This window comes from Nyctibius grandis, chromosome 12 (assembly GCF_013368605.1).
Source record: "Nyctibius grandis isolate bNycGra1 chromosome 12, bNycGra1.pri, whole genome shotgun sequence".
Classification (NCBI taxonomy): domain Eukaryota; kingdom Metazoa; phylum Chordata; class Aves; order Nyctibiiformes; family Nyctibiidae; genus Nyctibius; species Nyctibius grandis.
This window is the reverse complement of record NC_090669.1, coordinates 20,837,155-20,861,395: the sequence shown is the minus strand read 5'-3', so window position 1 is coordinate 20,861,395 and position 24,241 is coordinate 20,837,155. Positions and strand designations below refer to the sequence as shown.

The 24,241-nt window shown below is 58.5% G+C and overlaps 1 protein-coding gene across 6 annotated transcripts; it reads left to right on the top strand.

Annotated features, from left to right (window-relative positions):
* The first annotated feature begins 1,027 nt into the window (after positions 1–1,027).
* KIAA0513 (KIAA0513 ortholog) lies at positions 1,028–23,135 on the top strand. 6 transcript variants are annotated; one of them, XM_068411251.1, is made up of 14 exons: positions 1,028–1,151; positions 3,080–3,167; positions 12,990–13,485; positions 14,356–14,455; positions 14,757–14,830; positions 14,974–15,044; positions 15,579–15,786; positions 16,236–16,276; positions 16,849–16,927; positions 17,258–17,335; positions 19,243–19,272; positions 21,274–21,354; positions 21,665–21,759; positions 21,868–23,135. In XM_068411251.1, exons 3-14 carry the CDS (start codon positions 13,148–13,150, stop codon positions 21,915–21,917), a joined length of 1,245 nt encoding a protein of 414 aa, XP_068267352.1. In that variant the 5' UTR covers positions 1,028–1,151; positions 3,080–3,167; positions 12,990–13,147; the 3' UTR covers positions 21,918–23,135. The 6 variants fall into 6 exon arrangements, with proteins under 6 accessions (XP_068267352.1, XP_068267350.1, XP_068267347.1 ...); XM_068411249.1 differs by lacking the exon at positions 19,243–19,272; XM_068411246.1 differs by lacking the exons at positions 21,274–21,354; positions 21,665–21,759; positions 21,868–23,135 and having other exon boundaries at positions 19,243–19,593.
* The last annotated feature ends 1,106 nt before the right edge of the window (positions 23,136–24,241 follow it).

Genomic DNA, 24,241 nt, shown 5'->3' with positions numbered 1-24,241 from the left:
CACGCTATTTTCAGTACTGAAATGCACCCTGGGCGTAATTTCACCCTCAATTACAGATCCCACAGTTCTACATTATCAAACATGTTCTTTTTCGCTGTGTTTAGTGGTCGGATTGGGGCGTCGCAGCGTTGTGGTGGCAGCTCGGTGACCAAGGCTGGCTGATGAGGTCTGGGAAGTGGAACCAGCGGAGAGATAAAATGACTGTATCTCTTGTGGCTGGCCGAGGAAAACGTGGTGCAGGAAGGAGAGCGTCGCAGATGTGTTGGCAGAAGGACCCGGCGGTCTCTCGCCCACCGTGTAGGGCTGTCACCAGCATCAGGTTGGATCAGCCGCAGCTTTTTCCGTTCCCCTGAGGACAACAAATCCACCATTTTCCACCCCAAAATGTCATTGGCAAGTCCAGCACAACGTCTGGCTCTGCCCTTTTGCAGCTGCCCTGCGGGTACCTCCCCATGAGCCAAGCGAGCATCCCCTGGGACACCAGTGCCAGCCCCAAACCCTCTGGTAGCCATGGCTGGACCCTCCCCAGCATCCAACACCCCTAAACTGGTGCCAAGGGCACCGCAGCCTCCTTGCCCCGGCCAGCCCGGGCTCGCAGCATCCCTTTGGCTGTCAGATGCATTTTGCCCCCCCTGATTTACCTCCCTCTGCATGTCTGGGCTGTGGGTGGCAATGCCACCCAGTGCCTGCTGTGGGCTGGTGGGCTGGGTGTACGCTGGGGATTTTTCCCTGAAAACGAGCCGTTTCAAGGGGAAAAAAAACAAACCATAAAATCAAACCGAGATGAACCGCAGGGGATCTGCAGCTCCAACAACTGTCTCGGTTTTACCCCACGTTTAGCCCTTTGTTGGGGAGTTTGGCAGCCGTGGAAGCGAGGGGCTTTGCAGGGCTCCCTCAGGGCTGCGGGGCTGGCTGGTTTCCCAGCCCGGTGCGGGTGAAGGCAGCGGCTCTGTGTGACGGCAGGGCCAGAAATAGAAACTTTTAGTAGAGAGGAATCGTACTTTTCCTGAAGCCGGCAGTAGCCTTGAGGCTGCCAGCGTGGTGATAAGCTGTTGTTTGCCTGTGCTCTGGAGCAAGCGTGGTTTATCTCTTCCTTGTTCCAGCCCTGGAGAAAAAAACCCAGCGATTTTTCCTGCCGTGGCACCCACCAGGTCTGTATTTTATTATTTCTTTATTCCAGCAGCTCCTGGAGACCCGACTTGAATTACGTACGGGGCTGACGGCCCCGGGATTAAAAGCCAGGAGCAGACGGTGCAGGGGAGCTCTGGGGGGATGAGCTGAGCAGATCCGATGCCTTAATTCGTGGTGGTTTGTGGGCTGGGGGAGCCGTGGGTGCCCCTGCCGAGCTGGCTGCTCCCCCGGGGCCATGGCGAGGGGTCAGAGGGGCCTTTTCGTGGCGCTGGGGAGGAGGAAACGTTTGCGGCCGCCTGCGCAAACAAGAGGCCCCGAGGAGGAAACGCCGTGAGCCGGGCTGGGGAAAATCCCCAGCTGGTTGTGCAAAGCCCAGGGCTGGAGGAGAGGGTTAAACCCCTGATAAAACTGGGATTCTCCCATCCCTCACCCATCCTGCCCCCAAACTCGTGCTTTTGGGGGAGGCAATGCCAGCCAGTTCGAGTGGTGCAGGGTTGGGTGAGCAGGAGAAAACCTTACTGACACCCTCCATAAAAAAATTAAGTTAAACGTTGAGCTAATTCCCTGGTTTATTCGCACGCAGCTCGGGGGGGTGATGTCTGTGACAGCTCAGTGGCCAATTGCCTCTTGCAGCACCGACACCGTGCAGGATTACGTGATTTTTTTCCCCTTTATACAAGTCTCCGCCAACCCCCTCCTTCCCCTGGCATCTGCCCTGCAGCGCAGCCGATAAAACCAGAGGCTTTTCCCAGCTTCAGCCTATCCCTGGGAAGGAGGATGATATTAAACTCGAAACAAATGACACTGTGCATTCGAGTGAGGATGCTCGAACGCGTTTTCTTTTCCTAATGACGGAGGCAGCGGGAATTGAGGCACCATTAATTTCTCCTTTCGCCTCCTAAGAGTTGTCAGCAGCTCTCCCCCTCACCTAGTACTCCCGCGGGCGATGGGTCGGATGCTCTGCTGAGGCCCTGGCACTTTTTGTACCATCTCAGTGCTGAAAAATAACCGGAGCAGCGTGGGAAATGCCCGGGGCAGAGCCAGGAGTCGCAGGGGGCTGCAGGGTGGGCAGCGAGCTCCGGAGGAGCCAGCCTGGCCCCAGCATCTAGGGCTGCAGCTTCCCTCTGCGTTTCCTTCTGCTTTGTGCCTTTTGCACCTTTCGGGGTTCAAAACGTTGCCCTGGAGGATCAGCCTTGCTGCTGGCTCTCGGGATGGGAAACTGCTGCTGGGAGGACAATAAAGGGTATTAAATGTCAGGGAGAAAGCAAGCTGCCTTTTTTTTTTGCTTTTTCCCTTTTTCTTCCACTGGTTGAACTGGTTTGCAGGCACTTTATGCCACAGAGGGAGATGGGGACCGGGGCACCAGAGCGACTGCCTCGCGACATCCCATTGACCCTCGATTCGGGGTGGGGGGTGACTCCTCAAGCACCTGGGGGTCCTGACCAGGGCTCAGGGACCTGCAGACCCAGCCTTACGCCAGGGCAGAGGGAAAGGGGTGTATTCCCTTGGGGGGCACGGCCTCGCAGGGGGTTTCATGGGTTAGGGTCACGCTCTGGGCTGCAGCCAGCTCTAACACCGCTCGACCCTTTGCCAGGCACAGAGGTGCCCAGGACGGTGCGGGAGGCAGTGACGCCGGCGTCGCTGGCCTCTGCCACACCTCTCCTCCCAGCCCCGTGCCCTCGTGGCTCCGGCAGCGTGAGCAGCAACAGGTCTTTCCAGTCCCACCCCGGGGCCGCCTTTCGGCACGCAGCCCCTTTGGGAGCCCCCACTGCGGCTCTTGGGGCACGTCGACAGTGGGGTGGCACCCAGGGAGAGGGAAAAGCACTGGGTGCATCACCAGCTCGCCTTGTTTATCTTTTATTTTGATAGTCGTAGCTTTAATTAATCATCGTGCACCGGTAAACGATTGCAAAACTGTCCTGGTAACGCCAGGCTCTGTGTGCCCCAGGACCGAGCTCGCCGGGCATCACCGTCTGCCACACGCTTCTCACCCACTGGAAGGAGCAGCCCCGGGAACCAGCGCCCACGGGGTGAAGGTAAAAAGCAAATGGGTGCTGCGGGGTTCCCCGAGGAGGGTGCTGGGAGGAAACACTGGGTGCTGGCCCGCACCCTGTGTGGCGAGAGGGAGGTGTGGAGCGGCAAAGGTCGGCAAATTTGATGCAGTTTGGAAATTGGGTGTTTTTTCGGACTGTGAGCAGGATGAGCCCTGGGATTAATGGCTGATGGTCAAAGTGCAGCTCCTGTGAGATCCCAAATCACGGCATCTCCCCTGCTCCCCTCGGAGGCTCATCCAGGGCACCACTGCGACGCTTTCCCCGGTGTTTGTACCTCTGCCGCGCCGCTGCCTTGCTCTCTGCGTTTTAACAGCTGGCTGGAGTGACAATTGCTGCCTCACAAGACTGTATTTATAAATTCCTTGTTGGGCTGTTACCTGGCATGCACTGGAGCTTTAAACAAACCGAGAGTCGCTGCTGGCTGTTGTAACTGCGAAGGAAATTATATTGCACAAAGCACTTGGGAGAGTGCGACGGGTTGTGCCGGGGAAGCAGCTTTGGTGGGTGCATGTAAAATGAGTTTGGTTTGCGCAGGTTTGGTGCGTGTTAAGAAATAGTCACCTGGGGGTGAGTGGCACTGGCTGGCATGTCATCCCGTCCCATCCCATCTCATCCCATCTCATCTCATCCCACCCCATCCCACCCCATCCTATCCCATCCCATCCCACCCCACTCCATCCCATCTCATTCCATCCCATCCCATCCCAGGGGACTCTCCTCCCCCTCTACTCTACCCTGGTGAGACCTCACCTGGAGTATTGCATTCAGTTCTGGTCTCCCCAGTTCAAGAGGGACAGAGATCTACTGGAGAGAGTCCAATGGAGGGCTAGGAGGATGATGAAGGGACTGGAGCACCTGCCTTATGGGGAAAGGTTGAGAGACCTGGGGCTTTTGAGTCTGGAGAAGAGAAGACTGAAAGGGGATCTGATTAATGTGTATAAATAGATGAGGGCTGGGTGTCAAGAGGAAAGGGACAACCTCTTGTCACTTGTGTCCTGCGAGAGGACAAGGGGCAATGGATAGGAGCTGGAGCACAGGAAGTTCAACCTCAACGTGAGGAAGAACTTCTTTACCGTAAGGGTGACAGAGCACTGGAACAGGCTCCCCAGAGAGGTTGTGGAGTCTCCTTCTCTGGAGACTTTCAAGCCCCGTCTGGATGCGTTCCTGTGTGACCTGCCCTAGATTGGTCCTGCTCTGTCAGGGGGTTGGACTCGATGATCTCCAGAGGTCCCTTCCAACCGCTGACATCCTGTGATTCGATGATTCTATGACATAAAACACAAGCTGTGCGGGGCAAGGGTGCAGGTGTCAGTGAGCAGCAGGATTCAGGGAGGCTGGCGGAGGCACCGCGGCGTTTTGCCCAGCGTTGACCCGCGGTGCCAGGCTGCCCACACCACCGTTCCCTGGGAAACCCGTTGGTTTGCACAAGCTGGGCCGTACCCCGCTGCCACCTCGGGAGCTGCCCCGCGGTGCTGGCACGGTCCCCACTGCCGGAGCACAAAGCTGAGCCGCCGCTCACCGACACAACCTTTGCCCTCCCGGCAGCCCCGCGTTCGCTCCTCGCCCGTCCCGGCTCCTCGCTTGGCCGTGAGGGATCAAACCGCTCTTCCAACGCCATGGCAGATGTTTGCTAACCGAGAGGACCCCAGGGAGACACGGCGAGGCTTTTTCCCCTCTATCAAGGAGCAATGTGTTTTTGACAGCCCGTGGCAAGCTCTGCTGTGCTCAGCGGAGATGTAAGCGGCAGCTGGCAGCGCAGTCGTGTCCCCCCGATGCGGGATCCAGCCGTGGGGTGGCCCCGGGAAGGGCAGAGCATCACCGAACCGAGCGCGGTGGGGAGCGTGTGCTGTGGCGTCTGCAGCTCGGCGTGAATAATCATAGAATCGTAGAATAACATGCCCAGCTGCTGTGGTTTTGGGCTTGTTCGTAACCTGGATCCCAGCTGTGATCTACTGGGGCAAGCTGGAGGTCAGGTAGTGACAGGACGAGGGGGAACGGTTTTAAACTGAAAGAGGGGAGATTTAGATGAGATATTAGGAAGAAATTCTTCCCTGTGAGGGTGGTGAGACCCTGGCCCAGGTTGCCCAGAGAAGCTGTGGCTGCCCCCTCCCTGGCAGTGTTCAAGGCCAGGTTGGATGGGGCTTGGAGCAACCTGGTGTGGTGGAAGGTGTCCCTGCCTGTGGCAGGGGGGTTGATGATCTTTAAGGTCCCTTCCAACCCAAACCATTCTATGATTCTATGAAAACCCTGTGTTTTAAACCCCATAAACACCCGGTGAAGGAGAAGGTGCGTGGCAGCGCCTGGCTGCGTTCGGCTCGGTTACAGTCGGCACAGGGGAGATGGTTCCCCATGCCCGGACCGGTACTGTGCCACGCACGGGGTGTGAAGCCAGGAGTGCACGTGGATCCTCCTCCTTAGATACTTCCATAAGTGAGGAGAAGGAAGCTCTGGTGACCTCTGCATGAGAGATTCAACCAGGAATAAGGAAGCGAGAGGATTTTCCCAATGGTTGTGCAAATAGGGGCGTTGGGTACGGGAGGGTCCAGCTTAATGCCATAAACCTGACAGGATTAGGAAGGATTTGCAGAGGGCCAGGCTGGAAGAGCGGCTTATTTAGGTTTTTAGCAGCCGTGTCACAACCATATGTGGTGTTGCAACATGCTGTTGCGTTGTGTGTTCACGTTGGGGTGTTGGGTTTGAAGGGCTCAGTGAGTGGCCGGGAGCTCCTGGGCTTGGCACAGGGGAGATGGTGTGGGGTGGCCACGGTGCAGGGTGGCCTTGGGAGGGTGGTCTGGGCTGTGGGAGGGTGTGGGAGGACACGGTAGGTAGGCACCAGGGACCCGACATCTTGTCTTGTGAGTCTGAACCAAATCCCTTAGCCCGTGGGATGGTGGAGGGTGAGCTCCTTTGGGGCTTGGTGGTCTCATGCTGCTGTGGGTCTTTTTAATGCAAATTAATTTCTAGTTGTGCAAGTGACCCTTGTTGAAGTGTCTTGTTGCCCCCATCCCATTCCACGTGCTTTGCTGTGCTCGTGGGCACGTCTCTGCCCAGGCTGGAGCCGCAGCCACGTCCAGCCGCAGCACAGGAGCTGCCCCTCTTCTGTGGGGCTCAGCTCACACCGTGGGGTCAGCCTGACCCCAGGACCTGGGCTTTGGGGCTTTTATCTGTTGCTCTTGCTCTGTCCCCATTCCTTACAGCGGGATTTTGCATCACATCCTTCTGCCTCCGAACCCACGGCTCCTTTCCGGAGCTGTCAGCCCCTTCCCCTGTGCCTCCTGCCCAGCCCCGCTCTCCTGGGCTGCTTTTTGCTCAAGGGCGTGAAGCAAAAATATTGCCCAATCCTTTAGTAACTTCCACAACCGAGGTGCTTCCCCTTGTAGCTGTTGAGTAGGTGGGGATGTCACCCTCCTCCCCTCTGCCTCCCTCCCGGTGCTGGAGAAGCGGCCCCGGCAGATGCGAGCTTGGCTGCCTCGCGGCTCCCTCCTACGCCGTGCTGCGATCGGGGAAGGAAAATAGGGCACGTACCGTGTGTGACAGCCACAGCCACCCCCGGAGCCTCCGTCTGCCAACAGGGGAATGGAGGGATGAGCACCCCTGGCAGCCCAGGGGCAGCTCCCAGCACCGCAGCTGCGGTGCCGGTGGGTTTGGGGGTGCCCACAGGCTCCCTGCCAACGCACCAAGGAGGGAGGGGGGTGCTGGAGGGTGGGTGGGACTGCAGGCTCGGAGGGTGGTGGGAGATGGGTCTTGGCTGGGGAGAGGGGTCCCTCTCCCAGGAGGGCGTTTGTGGGGGGTACCACCGTGGAGAGGTTTCCACAAGCTGCTTGGAAAGAATCATATAGAATCACAGAGTGGTTTGGGTTGGAAGGGACCTTAAAGTCCATCCAGTCCCAACCTCCTGCCACGGGCAGGTACACCTTCCACCAGACCAGGTTGCTCCAAGCCCCATCCAACCTGGCCCTGAACACTGCCAGGGAGGGGGCAGCCACAGCTTCTCTGGGCAACCTGGGCCAGTGTCTCACCACCCTCACAGGGAAGAATTTCTTCTTAATATGTCATCTAAATCTCCCCTCTTTCAGTTTAAAACCGTTCCCCCTCGTCCTGTCACTCCATGCCCCTGTCAAAAGCCCCTCTCCAGCTTTCCTGTAGCCCCTTCAGGCACTGGAAGGTGCTAGAAGTTCCCCCCGGAGCCTTCTCCTCTCCAGGCTGAACAGCCCCAGCTCTCTCAGCCTGTCTCCAGAGCAGAGGGGCTCCAGCCCTCTGAGCATCTCCGTGGCCTCCTCTGGCCTCGCTCCAACAGCTCCATGTCCTTCTGTTGGGGGCCCAAACATCTCATGTGGGTGCAGGTGGGTTAATAACCCAACGTGAACCTTGATGGAGACGGACTGCCCCAGTCCTTGGCCACCTCCAGCCGAGGCATCTCCTTTCCTCCTTAGGGTGCATCGTTCCTGGGGAGGGCTGTGACTTACCGAAGCAGGTGGAGCAGGCACAAAGCTGCCCGTCCCCCATCCCGGTGCCGAGGCTGGGTTTGGTTTGGTGCCAGCAGCCTGCGTGCCGGGGCACCGCCGGGGTTTCCGTCTCCTGTGCAAACCCAAGGTCAACAGCGGAAGCGACAGATAAAAAAAACCCGACCTGCAAGTCATGCTTTGAAGAGCAGGCGTCCACGTGAACACCCAGCCAGGGGAAGGCAGTAAAACCCTCACCTTCGCGTTATATAAAAATCGGGGAGCTGGGATGTGTTTTTACACGTCACTTGCAATTTCTGAAGTCTGACTTAATTGTAATAATCACCCTCAGCAGCCAGTCCATTAGTAACGCTCTGGGATTTCTGCTGAGCTCAAACTTTGTGTCACAAATGCGTGGTTTTCTCTTCCGAGGGGGCCCTTGTGCGGCAGCATCTGGGTTCGCCCAGGCTGTGTTGGGGATGCTGTGATCCCCTCAGCATCGGTCCCAGCAATATTTCCCTGGGTTCATACAATTTGCTGCTCATGGGTCATCCCCCACGGTCTCTCCTGGGTGGGGGGAAGATGCTGATGTTACAGCCCAGCCTGGTTTTTGCAGAGCAGGACTGACTGGTGCCGCTGGGCCTCCACGGGACCCTGCCTGTGGGGGATGCTCGGATACAGGGGTACGGAAAGGGGCTCTGCTCGGGGTTGGGGTGATGCTGGAGCAGGGAGGATGAGCAGGGCAGGGGATGCCAGGCTGACACGGAGGGTTTCCATCCTCCCCTCGCTGTCACAGGGAGTGTGCTACTGCCTGGGCAGTGCTGCAGAGCTGGGGGGCTGCTGCTCCCCGAAAGCACCCCACATTGGAGAGGACCCGTTGGGCTGGTGCAGGCAGCGGCTGGCCGAGTGGCAGGGTCCTTTGGGGAGGGCTGAGCTGCCCTGGCAGCAGCTGGCAAGGGCAGAGGTGGAGGGGTTGGTGGCCTCCTCTATGTGGTTGTTTGTATCAGAGACTCCTCATCGTTGTGAGCACCCCAAAATTACCACCCAGACATGTAACCCCCTCTGGGCCATCCCTCCCAGGGGTCTCACCCTTTGAGGGAAACCCCTGGAGGTTTTTCTCCAAGGGTGCCAGGGGAGAAACCGGACTCCACCGGCGCTTCCCTCTGAGCGAGCAGGTAATAATTCCTCCGAGTGATGCAGGTAATTCAGGGATCTGAGTGATGGGGAGGCTTGAAAACCAGCTAAAGGTAATGGAAAGGGCTGGAGAACTCCCCTTTTATGGGGCACCCACCTAATTCTGCTTAATATTTTGGATGTCTCTGCACAGGGGCTTGGACAGGCTGTGATGAGCTCGGGGTGGGAATCCCACCGCAAGGCAAGTGCTATCGCAGGAGCTGCATGAGGGAAAGGGGCCGGCACGGCTCTCGGGAGACGTCGGCGCTCGCCCGGCCGTGAAAACCGTGGCAAAATGACACAATGAGCTTTTTTCCTTCCCTTTCCTGCGAGGCGGCGCGGCAGCCAGCCGGGCTCTGCGCGCAGCCGTGCGTGCCTGCGTGGGCACCCGGGGGGGACGCGATGCGCCCGAGCTCCGCAGGGAGGGATCGCATCGGCCCCGCGTCGCCTCCGTCGCCCGCTCCCCCGTGTGCTGGCCACGCCGGCCCCAGCCTCGCCGCATGCCGCTGACCCACCGGCGAGCGAAGGTGCGCCCAGGCTCCTGGGGGCAGGTAAAAGCCAGGGGAGGGAGGGAGGGAGGGAGGGCAGCGATGGGGGGACACCAGTGCTGTGACCCCGCGCGATGACAGGCACGGGGAGATGGGCTGAAGCGGGGAAAAGTCTCCGGTCCCCCCCGCCGAGGTTTAATCCGTCCTCTTTCCCCATCTCACGCTGGTGGCCCAGCAGCCACCGAGGCAGCACCGACCTCTCTTCAAGCTCAGCCCGTCAGTCGGATGCGTTCATCCTCCCTGGGTAGGACGGAGGGTCCCCGGGTGCCCTGTGGGTCCCTGGGCTCCATCAGCTTCGGCCACGCTGCAGCGCCGGCTCCATCCTTGACCGTGAACCCCACAGTGGGGTCTGGAGGCAGCATCCCAGGGGAGCGGGGGGCTGAGCGGTTCGGGGCAGGGGAAACCCACCCCTGTCTTTCAGGGGGGTCGTTGCCAAAATACAGCCCGGCCCCCGGGATCCCTTTTAGGTGAAATTTTGCCGGGTGAAAATGGGAATCAAAGGATAAATAACTCCATTTCGGGGCTCCCTGGGGATGTGTGTGCGTGGTGTGGGGGGGGTGAGAGCTGTGCTGCTGGCGAGTGTTAAAGGAGAAGCCGCTGCTCGGCACAAAAGCCGGTCTTACGCAGCGCAGGTCTATTCAAGAGACATTTAATTCCCTTCTAAAGTCCAGGCGAGCGGGGAGCTGCCATCTGGTGTCTATGGCAGCAGGAAGAAAGGGCTCTGTGCAAAGCCGGGGTGAGCTGGGGGCTTGCTGGGCTTCACAGCGGCTTGAAAGGGCTCCGTTGTTAAGGCTGTGTGAAGTGACCCGTGGGGGTTAACGCTGCCTTTGGGAAGGGGAAGGGTCCTGCCTGCGGCTGCCCGACCCCCAGAGCCCCGCAGAGCGATGTGAGGAGCCGCAGCTCCCAGGGGACCCACGGTGTTCACATCACCGGCCAAAAATCCTGCATGAGGGGCTGCCAGGGGGCCACGGGCTGTCCCCATCTCGGTGCAGCGCTGGGTGCCCACTCTGGCATGCACCGAGTGTGCGCGGTCTCTGCTCCGCCTGCGCGAGCACGGCTGGGCGCAGGTCTCAGCTCACGGCCTCCCTGGTATTCGGGGAATTATTTTTATTAGGTTGCAGAGGCTGTAACTTCACCTGCAAAGCGGCTGGGCAGCGCCTGCAGCCGGGGGAGCGCAGTTGTGGTGTGGTGAGGACGCAGCTCAAGGACCTGATAAAGTGGGGAGCGTGTCCTGGGTGCCAGCGCAGGGAGCAGGGCAGAGGAGTTTCAGCTTCTCTAAGTCCCAGGGCTTGTCTAAGCAAGGAGGTTTGTGTGTTTAAATGTCTGTGGGGCACTTTGGGAGGAGGCACCCGGATTTGGGGTGGTTTGAGGGATCTGGCACTCAACGGGTCTGCGTCCCTCAGCCATGACCCCGCTGCTGGCACGTTCGCACTGCGGGAGAGATGCGAGGGAACAAGATGGACCAGTTCCCCGGAGGAAACAGGCTGTTCCCTTGCGGCACGGGGAGTTTTCCTTGGCAGAAACAAAGCTTTGCCCACGGTGCCTTTGCCAGGCTGGCTCGGTGCCCGCCGTGGTGCAGGGACAGACCCAAGGGTGCGATGGAGGCGGCTGCACGGGCTGCCCAGGGAGTGCTGGTACCCGGAGCTGCTGCAGTGGCCACAGTGCCAGTGGCGTGCCCATGTCAGACCCCATGAGCCGGCCACGATGGGAGGTTGTGGGGGTCTGGGTGTGCTCGTGGGTGCGTTGTGCATGGGGTGGATGAGACAAGAGTGGATATCTGTGGCGGGCTGCAGCGTGGAGAAGTGCCAGCACTGAGAGATGGCTCTGTGCCCTCTGCCTCCAGCAGCAAGGACTCCTCCGCATCCCCCACGTTGGGCTGCATCCTCGCCAGGGCAGGAGGAGGTTCGGTGGGAGGAGGTGGTAACGCACCGTCCCCCTTCCTGCAGGTTAGGGAGGACATGTCCCCTGCCATGGCTGGGAAATGGAGACATGGGACATGTTTAAATCACCTCTGCTGCAGAGTAAGACCGAGCCCTGCTGTGGCCACGTGCTGCAGGAGCATCTCTCTCACCCACACAGCTCCTGGGGCTCTGCACAGCAGCAGGGACCAACGCAGCCCTTGGCATGGTCGGGATGCACGGCTGGAGACCTTGGTGGAGCTCGTGGCTGTGACGGCCGAAGGAGCAGAGCTGTCCCCTCTGGGCTGCCACACCAAATCCTGTGAGAATATTTAATTGTGTCTTTCTCCTTCCCCGGAGCAGCAGCTCTAGTGGGGGATGCAAATGGGCTGAGTGTCCCCAGGGGCTTTCAGAGCCCCTGCGCTGCGGGTTTGGGTGCCAGCCCAGCACCCAGGGAGCAGAGGGACTGGAGGGATGTTCTCTCATATCTACAAGAAGACAACCAGAGGTTTCTTAGTTTTAATTACAGTTTTTAATCACCCCTGACGGCTCCAGGCTGGAGCACCGTCTCCATGTAGGACACAGCTGCGAGTGTGGGTTCCAGCAGTGTCATTGTGCACGATGCCGCCCACGGCCTGAGCTGATAACGAGGATTAGCCGAGTTTGTCATCCAGCTCTGGGGACAGGGTGGGCAGGGGCTCGCCGGGCTCCAAGCCCCATGACACAGTGACAGAGCTGCTGCGGGGGTCCGGGCAGCCGCTGGGTTTGGGTGGGACGATGGGTCCGTGGTGCTGGTGGGATGGGGAGCTTCGGGTTTACCATGTCACCTTGGCCAGGCCACTGGTCAGCGAGTGGTTAAACCCTTTCTGGCCCTCTGCGAGCTGCCTGCAGCCCTGGCCAGCTTTCTGCTGAGCTTGCACCGCTGCTTGTCCCCGCTGAGTCCCGGGGTCTCGCTTAGTCTGCACCCCAAGTCCTCTCTCCCAGAGCATCGTGGGATGCTTGTGCATGGAGAAGGGTACGAGGGATGCTGGAAAAATCCGGGTCAATGTGTTTTAGAGCAGTTTTCATGGCAGTGGAGTGTGCCAAGAGCTGTGTGTGCAGAGCAGCCCCTGACCTGCTGCCTGGAGGGGATGGGGATGGGCAGAGCTGGTCAGGCAGCGATCTGGTCAGGCAGCGATGCCATCTGCCTGCCCTGCACAGCTGGCAGAGAGCTGGGGGATGCCTCTCTGTCCCTCCTGGGCACAGGCATGGCCTGACACAGAGCCAGGGGCCACCGTCGCCCCAGCACAGTCCAGTTTTCTTGCTGGTGATGTCTGGAGAAATACGTTCTGTCTCTTCCCTGTGCCGCTGGTGGGCTGGCGCTGGGTTTCTGGGGCAGGACAGACCTGCCCAGAGCCAGAGCTGATGTCTGAGCAATGCACCCTCATTTATATTGGTCTGCTAGAGCTGGAACTCCCTAATCTTGGCCATGTGGATGCATATGGAGCTTGGGCTCAAAGTGTCTTTTTTTCTGGGCTGAAGGATGAAGAACCCACTGGAACGGTGCAGGAAGCACACGGGCACTGCCAGGGTTTGCTTATTCAGCAGCCAGCTCTGCCTGCCCGGTGCATCCCTGTCCCTCCCCGCTGCTGATGGGTCTCCTGGTGACATCGTAGGTGGTGGCCTGTGGTCTCCTTGCCCAAGGTCCATGGTGGCGGTTCCCCAGGGCACTGTCCTCACTCTTGTCCTCCTCCTGTCTTTCAGATGTCCTGCGGTAGCCTGTCCCCCCACAGAAGGGCCTGCCTGCCTTAGCCAGTCCGTCCCCCCAGGCGTCCCCGACAGCAATGGCCTCGGCGTCCCAGTGAGGGGTGAAAGGACGAGGATCGAGTCCCCCCAACACCGCCACGTCCCCCGGGAGAGCCATGGAGGCCCCCTTGGACGTGCCCGTAGGGAACCTCATCGACTTCGATGCCGAAACGCCCACCTGCATCCCCTCAGAGCCCTCCCCTCCCGCTGTCCCCAGCGGCAACGGGCACCTGGGGGACGCGGGGGACATTGCTGGGGAGGAGAGCGATGCCACCGAGTCGGCGGACAGCGAGAACGACATGGGCGACTCTCCCCGGTGCTGGGGCGGCTACCGCCGCTCCTCCTCCAACGAGTCCTTCTCCTCCAGCCAGAGCACCGAGTCGGCCCGGGACGAGGCGACAGCCGAGTGCCGGGAGTTCATGCGGCACTACGTGGAGAAGATCTTCACCGGGGGGTGAGCCTGCTGCCAGGGACATCCCGTGGGACGGCACCTGGCTGCTTTCCCACTGTGGGAGCATCGGTGTGTGCCCTCCCCTGTGCTTGGCTCACGCAGCTCGTTGCTCCCGGCCGTAACGCGGCATCGGGGAGCTAAGGAGGGCATGCAGGCTCTGACTTGGGCACGTCCCAGCTCATCTTTCACCCCGAGCTCCCCTCCCTTCTTCTTTCTCCCCTTTCCTATGCCAGGGGCTCATTGTGCTGATGGTTTCACTGTGCTGGGGGGTCTCCAGCTCCTTTCCCCCACTGAGCATCTCTGCTGATGCTCATGCAAACGCCAGTGGCTCACGTGTGCCCAGGAGCCCACGGCTCTCCTCGCCCCAGCCCTGCATCCCCCCCTGGCTCTCCTCGCCCCAGCCCTGCATCCCCCTGGCTCTCCTCACCCCAGCCCTGCATCCCCCCCAGCTCTCCTCGCCCCAGCCCTTCATCCCATCGCCGTGGTCCCCGTAACGCCGCGGCTCAGCACGTCAAGCAGAATCGATCAAGCCGAGCGTGATGAGCAGCGACGGGGGCTGGTTTCGCTCTGGGGCACAGTGCCTGTCGCTGGAGCTCAGGCTCTGCTTGGGCTGTCCTTGGCTTTTCCCTTCTGCCTCTGCCTTTGGCTTCCCCAGCTGCCAGGGAGGAACAGAAAAAGCAGCGTGAGCCCGAGGATGGCAAGATGGATGCTCTCCTTCCCCTCTTCCTCTGCCTTCCTCCCAGTGCCGCAGCACCGGGATGCTGCCGCCAAGAGGGACGACGTGGGGGAGCGAAGCTGTGCTGGCTGGATGGGGGATGCTGGCCACATCCTTAACTTTAATGTGGTTTTTTTTTTCATTTTTCCCCATTTCAGAGAGGATTTGGACCAAGAGGAGAAGGCCAGGTTTGGTGAGCTCTGCAGCGGCGAGAACGGGAAGGGCAGGGAGTGGTTCGCGAGATACGTGAGCGCCCAGGTAAGGGGAGCGATGGGCGACCCTGTGCCGGGGCGTTGGAGCAGCCTGGGCAGGAGGCTCAGGCCAGGGGAACTTGGCAATACCCCAAAGCAATGTTTTTGGAGGGCAGAATCATCCTATTCCCTAGAAAAACTATTCAGAGAGGCAACCCGGGGTCTTGGAGAGGGACGCCCTGCCGCCTGTCCCCCCTGCCCACCTCCCCACGGTCAGGGGTCCCGGGGTGGGCTGAGGTTGCCCTCACTGCTCGTGGTGGGCAGCCACCCCACAGAGCTGTGCCAAACCCTGGGCTTTGTGCCTGCAGCGCTGCAACTCCAAGTGCGTCTCGGAGCAGACCTTCTACTGCCTGATGCAGTCGTTCGCCCTCGTGCTGTTTGAGTAAGTCGGGGAGGGGTTGGGGCTTCCTTGCCACCACCGAAAGCCCCTGAGATCAGAGCCATGGCTCGAGGAGGGGCAGCAGCCACGAGGCTGCTTGGGGTGCCGTTGCTGGGTGTCTTCACTGAATCCTCCCTCCGTTTCAGGTGTCACCAGATGGATGACTTCAGCCCTGCCAAGAACCTCATGACCATGTGTTTCACCTACTACTACATGGGTAAGAGGTGCCTGCACCCTTGGGCTTTGCTTGTGCTGGAGACAGGTGGTAAAGTGTCCCCTGTGCATGGGAAGGGTGATGGAGGGGTACCCAAGCTTGGCTTGCTCTGGCTGACTCCGATACTGAGTGGAGAAGAGCCTCCATGGCCCAGAAGATGTGCAAACCTGCCAGAGACCCTCGCTGGGGTGGTAGCTCGTGCTGATGCTGGTTTGTCATTGCTTCTAGCCAGGGATGTTTGTGTGTGGCAATCACCAGATGTTCCCTGACCCTGGGGATGTGATGTGAATGCCCCAGCCCAGAAGAACCTTGGCTCATTGCTTGGTGTGTGGAGGTCACTCCTCCATGGCGGGGGGATGGATTTTCTATCCGAAATGGGGGTGAGGATAAAGACCTACAGGAATTGGGATGGGATGGGGCTGGTTCCATCTGGCTCCTGGTCTCCATGGTGCATCTTGTAGCTGGGAGCAGGTTCCCCAAGAGCTGGCAGCACCCAGGACCATGGGGCCAACTGAGCTTCTGCCACTTTTCCTGCAGGCAAGACCCACACACTGCCCTTGGAGGCCAAGGAGAAGCCCATGGGCAGCATCGACTCGTACCTGAAGTCGGCAAACAGCTGGCTGGCGGAGAAGAAGGACATCGCGGAGCGGCTCCTGAAAAACACGTCGGCCAAGACGGAGAATGTCAAGGGCTTCTTCGGGGGCCTGGAGACCAAACTGAAGGGTCCTACCACCAAAAAGAGCGAGTGAGTACCGTTCCGTTGGGTGAGCAGGGTGGGCTGAGGCATGCACTAGTAAAGTGACCAAGCCAGAAACCTCCTGGCTGTAGGGCCACCATGAGTCAGGGGTAATCATGGCCATGTGAAGTCAGTCTCTAGACTGATCCCATGAGTCATACTTCGTTCATGAGGCATCTCATGGTTTGGGAGATCCATGTCCCTTGGCCAGGGAGATACATGGTTCCAGGAGATAGTGCTGCTGCTTTGTGGTCTTCTGCATCATCTCTGTGCTGGGTCCAACTGGGATGGACATCACAATCCCTTAGCCAGCTTTCTGGCCCTGGGGACAGTGGCATGGGAGCAGGGGGTGTCTTTCAAATGAAGGTGCTCCCCTTGCCAAGTGGAAGAGGGTTTTGCTGTGTGGGCCGTCAGGGGGACAGGCTTCTTGGGAGCTGACACTGATTTCTGTGCCACAGTGAAGGTGAGGAGAAACCAAAGGAGGAGCTGAAGAAGACAGGTAAGTGGAGGCAGTGTTGCGTGGTCAAGGCATCCCCAGGGAAGGAGCGGGGGTTGGAAGCGGTACGAGATGCCCAGCATTGCCGGAGCTGTGGGGTGGGGGAGAAGGGCAGGAAGGACCGATGCTGCCTACTCTGAGCTCCTAGAGAAATGCTCCAAAGGAGGCTTCACAGCTCCTTGCTTTGGAGCAATCACGGCTCCTGTCCCACAAGAACATCTTGTGGCATCTTGTCCTCAGTGGCACCAGCTTACAGAGGTTTGAGCATCCACTGCCTCTGAGCTTTCGTGTTGCACCAGTCTCCCCCCGGTAGCTGTGTGTGCTACCAAAACAGTGGTCCAGTCCCCCGAGTATCCTCCTGGGACAACCATCCCTTGATCAGAGCTAATATCTGCCCACAAAGGGCAGCCAAAGCTCCTCTTCACATTGCTGTGGGTGTGTTGGGCAGGAGTGGTTTGCAAACCTTGCCACCACAGCAGCTTGGACGTCAAGCTGGCAGCGGGGCACAAGGTCTGTGCATGGGTGGGAAGGTGGGAGTCATCCAGACCTCGGCATGTAACTGTGTGTCCCCACAGTTTCCGTGCAGAGCCCAGAGGAGGAGAAGAAAGGAGAGAAGATCTACCTGTACATGCACCTCAAGCAGCAGCCGATCTGGTAAAGCCTGCCCGGGGTGAGCTGGCTCCTGCCCTGCTCTCCGGGGAGGGGATTTGTCCTCCTTGCCCACACGTTCCCCAGACATTCATGAGTGCTTTGAAGCTGCTGCTGCCCCTAGAAGAGGTGGCCATGGCTTTTGCACATCCCTTGTGCTAGTGAGAGTGTGTTTGCAGCCACACAAGGAGCTGGTCCAAAAATGGACCAAATCTGCCACACTTGTGTCATCTCCTGGCCCCTGGGGAGTGGGTGAGCTTGGTGCTGGGAGGACTCGGGGGCAGGCTGGGGGAGATGGGGAGTGGCCGTCCCCAACACCTCTCTCCCTCCCTGCAGGCACAACCTGCGGTTTTGGAACGCCGCCTTCTTCGACGCCGTGCACTGCGAGCGCAGGAAGCGGTCCCCCACCACCAGGTAGGACACATCCCCACGGGAGAAGGAGACGCTGCGTCCCCTCCAACCCCTCGGTGTTCCCCCCTGCTCCCAATGGCCCTAAGCGTTATCGACTGTGGGGAAACGCTCTGCTTTCCACCCCGACTGCAAAGCTGCCGGGGCCACTGAGTCCTGGGATGGGCAGGTGGATCTGCAGCCACTTCAGGGTTTGGGAGCACAAAGGTTTTCTGGCTCACAGAATCACAGAATCAATGAGGTTGGAAGAGACCTCTGAGATCATTGAGTCCAACCATCGCCCTGACACCACCATGGCAACTAGACCAGGGCACTAAGTGCCATGTCCAGGCTTTTCTTAAACCCCTCCAGAGATGGTGACTCCACCACCTCCCTGGGCAGCCCCTTCCAATGGCTAATGACCCTTGCTGAGAAGAAATGCTTCCTAATGTCCAACCTGAACCTCCACTGGCCAAGCTTGAGGCTGTGTCCTCTTGTCCTATCACTAGTTGCCTGGGAGAAGAGGCCGACTCCCCCTGCGCTACACCCTCCCTTCAGGTAGTTGTAGACTGCACTAAGGTCACCTCTGAGCCTCCTCTTCTCCAGGCTGAACACCCCCAGCTCCCTCAGCCGTTCCTCGTAGGTCAGACCCTCCAGACCCTTCACCAGCTTGGTTGCCCAAGCGACCAAGCTCATTTTGCATCATTTTTGCAAGAACAAAGCCCCAGAGGTGTGCCCAGAAAACCCAGCGGGGGTTCAGGCTCTTGGTCTGGTAAAAGATGTTTGGTGCAGCCCTTTGGGGAGGTGCATGGATGGGGAGGGGATGCCCTGGGAGGGCTGTGGAAGTGCTGCCAGTGCAGCACGGGGACCAACCCTGGGCACCCAGCAAGGATGAGATTTGGGGACGGCAGCGTGGTTGGGAGGAGTGGGATAAACCCTGCAAAGGGCAGGGGCTGCGCGTCTCAGAGGGCGGCTGCGTGCAGGGAGCGTCTGGGGACCCGCGTGTGGACACCCCATGGGTGGGCGAGATGCTCGCTGGGCTCGTGCCCATCTCTTGCTCCACCACGGACCCGCCACGAGAGCTCGAGAGATTCAGTCCTCTCGTGGCTGCAATTTGCCCCCCCAAACCTGGGCTGAGCCAGCACCAATTGATCTCTGCTTTCCCCTTTCTTGCTTTCCTTTTTATCCAAGCGAGCCGCTGACAGAACCCACCGCACAAGTAACGTAACCATAACTGCATTTGCTTTGATTAAGCCCCAAATTAGCAGCAGCAAATGTCTCACAAGGACAGACGCCACCGGCAGCTGCTCTCTGCTCCCAGGGCCTTTCTCAATTAAGCTGACGGCTGAGTCTGCTGCCGCTGCACAAATGAGCCCCACTAACGAATGAGCTTCGGGAGCTGCAGCTTGGAGTACCCTGAGTATCTCAGGGGGGTTGGAAGGTGGTGGTGACCCCCCCTTTAGTCCTTTGGAGAGGATAACGGAAGCCACTGGGTGAACTGGGATGCTGCTTGCTGGGCTGAGGATTAAAATCCCTGGCAGGAGGAGGTGGTCGGCGAGGGCTGGCATCCCGCAGGCTGGGTTGGGAGCGCCAGGGATGGTGCTTGCCCATGGCAGGTGTCCACAGGGTCTGTGGTGACGGGTTTGTGACCGTGCCCATCCCCGTGGGACGGCCAGGGCATCACTGGGGCAGCCAGGCTGCGTCCTCCCGGGGCTGCAGCGAGAGCTGGGGAGGCTTTATCTCCTCCCGGGTGGGAAGGCAGCGGACGGGGGGAAGGAACCAGAACTAAACTCCTCTTTTTCTCTCTCTTTCCTCTCCCTCTGCCTCTAACAACCTTCTTCCGTCTCTTCTCCTCTCCTTTCCCCTCCATCCCTCTGTCTTGCATGATCTTTCACGCACCACTTGTGTCGGCCCCGTTTCTGCTGCCGCTCCAGAGGGAACGCTGGGGAGGAAGAGGAGCAGAGGTGTGTCTGTCCCCGTACTCGGTGCATTAGTGTCCGGAGGCCGACGCTCACTTCAGGTCCAAATCCTGCCCTGGGGAGGGGGGTAACGCGTTTCAGGGGGGCTCTGGAAGGCCCTTCGCCACCGGGAGGAACGGCCAACGGAGGTTTGACTTCATGTGCATCACCCTGTCCAAACGGTCGGGAAGGTTTAGACTGGTTCTTCTTTAACATGGCTTTTGAAAAAGAAACCTGGTTGGTGTCAGGCTGAGATATTTTAGTCTGGGATTTGGATGCCCAGCTGCTGGGGAAGCCAAGGGCTTGTGTTGGGAACAGTTCGCTGGGCAGGTTTTGGACATGAACTGAGTCTCTTCGTGGAGAAAGCATCCCCCTCTCCTGTCTTGCCCGCTTGCTCCCATCTTCTGCTGCCGCGTAGATGTGCCGAGGATCCTTTGCCAGCTGGACAAGCTGGTCCTTCTATTTATTTTTTTAATAGCCTGAAATACAGGCAAGGTGTTGGCACAGCCCGTGGGGTATCAAGATCAAAGGGTTTGAGTAGAGCCACATGTGGGCTTTCCCCCTGCCCAGGCACGTTACTCCCCAATAACAAGCCAGAAGCACAGCAAATTTTTCTTGGGCACTTTGATAAATTTTTCCTCCCTCCTTCCTCCCTCAAAAACATAAAAAGGCAGGAAAAAAAATTAGTTACAAACGTGCTGCTTCTATAAGTGGGCCAGTGAGATCTGTGGAGTTTTGCTTCCAGATTTCAAAGCCCCTTAATTTGATTCTTCCCCTTTCTTTTCAGCCTCCAGATTGGGATGTGGTTTTTATTTGCTATCGTAAGCTTTATCTGGGAGAAATTACACCTTTTTTTTTCTTTTTTTTTGAAAAAACCCTTTAAACATATCGTATAAGTTTCCAGAGCCCTATAAATACCAGCAGGTCACCCCTGGGGACCGGAGGCTCAGCCCAGGGCTGCACAGGCTCCCATCGTGGGGCCAGCCTGCCCGAGCACTCCTCCTTTCCCAGTCCCAGCAGCACAAGCACACACTGGGGCTGAGCCAACCTCACCGATTTACTGCGAGACACCCTCCTTCCCCGCGCTGTCCCCCCCATCCTGCTTGGCGAGCCAGCTTGAGCTGCAAGCGTGCCGTCTGCTCCTGGTGCTCTCCTCTTCCTTCTCCTCCTCCATACACCTATTTTTCTTCTACCTCTCCCTGGTTTTCCTCGCTTTTCCTCCTCTTATCCCTGGCTGTCACCTCACCTGGGTTCTGGGGAGGGGGCTGGCTTCACCCTGGAGCTGTGGTTTCCCCAGCGTGCATGCACTGAGCTCTCCCTGCCACCACCTGAGCGATGCACTGGTGACATTTCTGTGACGCAGGCTTTATTCCCGAGTGGGACACCCGGATGGGGACTCCTGCCACCCCCTCGAGTTGGTTGCAAACATCTAGAGCTCAAAACCCGCCCTTGCTTTAAGGCAACGCTGTGGTTGCGTTTGCCAGGGAGCTGGCATGGAGCTGGAGCATCCTCAGGGCAGCGCTGGGATTTGGGACATCAGCCCCCGAGTGGGGCCGTGGGGAGGGGTCTGGAGCCCCCCGTGCTGTCAGAGCGGGGAGGTTCTGGTTCCTGGAACTCCTCCCAGGTGGGGGGGTTCCACAGAGCCCTGCTGGGATGGCCGTCCCCAAGAGCTGCACCCCCCTGCTTCCCCACGCATCCCCCTCGCCGAAGCGATGGCACCGAAGGTGAGATGCGCTCTGTGCTGGGGAGGCCGATGCTATTTCCTAGCTCTTCATCAGGGCCTTCAGGAGAAAGCCAAGCTTGAAGAAGACTTTCTCCTGGGGCGTCACTTGCTTTGCCCCAGGGCGCGATCTGCGGATGGGAGCAGGTGCGGGAGCTCGCTCAGCACCACGCGTGTGCTGGCAGCTCTCGGTGCCCTCCTGTCCTCAGGCAGCGTGGCCTGGGGAGGGGGGGATGCAGGCAGGGGGTCCGGGTGATGGCAGTGCCAGACGGGCTTGTGCCTTGCAGGGAGAAGTGGTGCCACATGACGCAGGAGGAGCGTGACGACAGCCTCCGCTTCAACGAGAACATCACCTTCGGGCAGCTGGGGTGAGTGGGGTGAGATGGGGATGGTCCCTCCTTCAGCCGGGCGCTGCGGTGTGTCCTTGCCAGCTGTGTGGGGGGGACACACACACCTTACAGATGTTTCCCTGCTGGGGACATGGTGCAGAGGATGCTGGATGCTTCTCCCCAGGACCTGCTCCATTGCAAATCCGGGCATGGCAGGGACATAGCTCTGCCACAGCCGAGCATCATCCCAGCGCCTGGTCCGAGGGGCGGTGGGGAGGAAGAGGAAGGTGGGGGGAAGAAAGGGCAGCCTGGCCCTTCCCTCCCCAAGAGCATCCCTGTCCTTCCTCAGCACCTTCATCCACAACATGTTGGCGTTCGGCCTCAACAAGAAGCTCTGCAGCGACTTCCTGAAGAAGCAGGCGACCATCGGCAATCTGGATGAAGGTAGGGGCGAGCCCGGGGGATGCACACCCCCTGCTTGGGGGTCCCGGAGGGATGGAGCCCTCGGGTGCTTCAGCACCCTCCCTGCACCCTTTTCTCTCTCCTCCACAGAGCAATACAAGCTGCTCAGTGACCACATCGAGCAGATGGCCACCGAATAGCCGCTGCGGCGGAGAGACGGCGGCCGGAACGGGTGGGGAGGGGAGAGAAACCCACCTCCGGGGCTACCGAAAACTGAAGCTGGGCTAGTTAAAAAAAAAAACACACACACAAGCTGCAATAAAACCTGCATGATCGTCCACCAAACCTTAGAGCTGCACCAGAGCAGCCTGTAGAAACAGGAGCCAAACAGCCCCCCATCCCTTGCCGGACCCTCCTGTGTCTCTTTACGGAGTAGATGGTCCCAAGAGTGTATTTTGTCAGTTAAAAAAAAAAAACAAAAAAAGCCAAAAAACAAGAGAAAAGCTAAAAGAGAGCGACTACTGCAGCCCCCGGGTGTGTTTACGTAGGCTGCGTCTCCAGCCCCCCGGGAAAGGCCGCCTGTGGGCTTGGGCATTTTGTGGCCCAACGGCGGTGGGTGCGGAGCTGCCAAACGCGTTCGCCGCTCGGTGCCTTTCCGAGGCTGCCGTGTTAGTGGTAAATCCAGAGGAATCCAAGGCTGTGACTCTCCTGCTGCCTTTCCCCGCTGGCATCCACTGGGCAAGCGCAAGGGGGGTGCGGGGGTGATGGCAGGGACCACATCCAGCTGCTGGTTAGCTCTGCCCATGGGGACAGCAAACCCCAACCCCCTGCAGACAAGGGGCCAGCACATTCTCACCCCAAAAACATCATCCTAAAGCGTAAATCCAGGTTTCAAGGGCCCATCAGGCCATTTTTCCCCCATGCTGTCAGCTGTATCCCATAAAATAAAGAGAATAACAGGTTTATTTCCACGTAGCTTTTAGTTCCTGGTGTTATTTCGTAGCATCAAAAGGATGGTTTTTACCTAAGCTGGGCTTTCCTTGACGCTGGGTCTCGTAGGAAGGTTTGGGCCATTCCTAAACCTGGGCAGAGTTATTGGAGAAAGGGTTTTTGTCGGAAAACCCTTTCTGATAGAAAGCATCAGGCTGCTCAGCACCCAGACCTGCACCCTGGAGCATCCCATCCTTGTGGCATCCTCAGCTCTGTCTCCACTTGGGTTTTTTTCCCCCCAAGTCCTGCTTCGTTTCTTTGTTATTTTTTTTTTGTTCCAACATAAAAAAAAAAAAGTTCAGCAGTGAAATATATATTATTTGCATGTGTATTTTTCTAAAAAAAAAAAAAATTAAAATAAAATAAAAAAATGTCTGTAAAACCTTCCCGACTGGGACTGGGTGAAAGACGGGGGGAGGAGAGAGAGAGATGGGAATAAATTGTCTTAAAAATTACTTTCTCGCTCAGCCGTTGTCGTGTGTTTTGATCAGATGGATCTTCTCCCCGCTGCCTGCTCAGCCTCAGTGGTCCCTGTTGCCTTCCCCAGCTCAGCCCCCTGCCAGCTTCTCCCTTCTAATGACCTACTTTTTTAACAGGGAAAAATTGATGCACCTTCTGAAGAAATGTTAGCATTTGCCCCGGAGCCAGGTAGGCACACGGAGGAGATTTAATTTTTATTTTCTTTTTCCCCGTGTGCTCAGTCTCTGCCAGTCGCCGCTGATCTGACGACGGAGCTGGGATCTTGCTCTGGCCTCGGGACATTTGATTTCAGTGTATTTAAAAATCAATTACTCAGTATTATCTTATTAAAAAGATGTTCCTTTAGATGAATGGGCTGTGAGTGTCACCCTCCATCCAGGCTTCGAAGACCATGTCCCCTTGGGTGTCCATTCCTACGAGGAACGGCTGAGGGAGCTGGGGGTGTTTAGCCTGGAGAAGAGGAGGCTCAGAGGTGACCTTAGTGCAGTCTACAACTACCTGAAGGGAGGTTGTAGCGCAGTGGGAGTCGGCCTCTTCTCCCAGGCAACCAGCGATAGGACAAGAGGACACAGCCTCAAGCTTCGCCAGGGGAGGGTCAGGTTGGACATTAGGAAGCATTTCTTCTCAGCAAGGGTCATTAGTCATTGGAAGGGGCTGCCCAGGGAGATGGTGGAGTCACCATCTCTGGAGGGGTTTAAGAAAAGCCTGGCCATGGCACTTAGTGCCCTGGTCTAGTTGCCATGGTGGTGTGAGGGCAATGGTTGGACTCGATGATCCCAGAGGTCTCTTCCAACCTGATTGATTCTGTGATTCTGTGTGGCCATGCTGAGCCTGTTCCCTGCCCTGCAGCACTGGTTTCTCTCTCAGTAGCCCAGGGGCAGGGTTTCGTAGTCATGTTTCTCTTAGGAAGGAGCTGCCCTGCTCTTTCCTTTCTTTAATTACCCTCCTTGGAGCACTCCACAGCTTCACTGTCAGAGGAACCCACACACCTTACGTGGGGTGTGACATGCGTATGGTCTGACCAGCTGTGGCAAAGCAGGAGCCACGTGCGCTG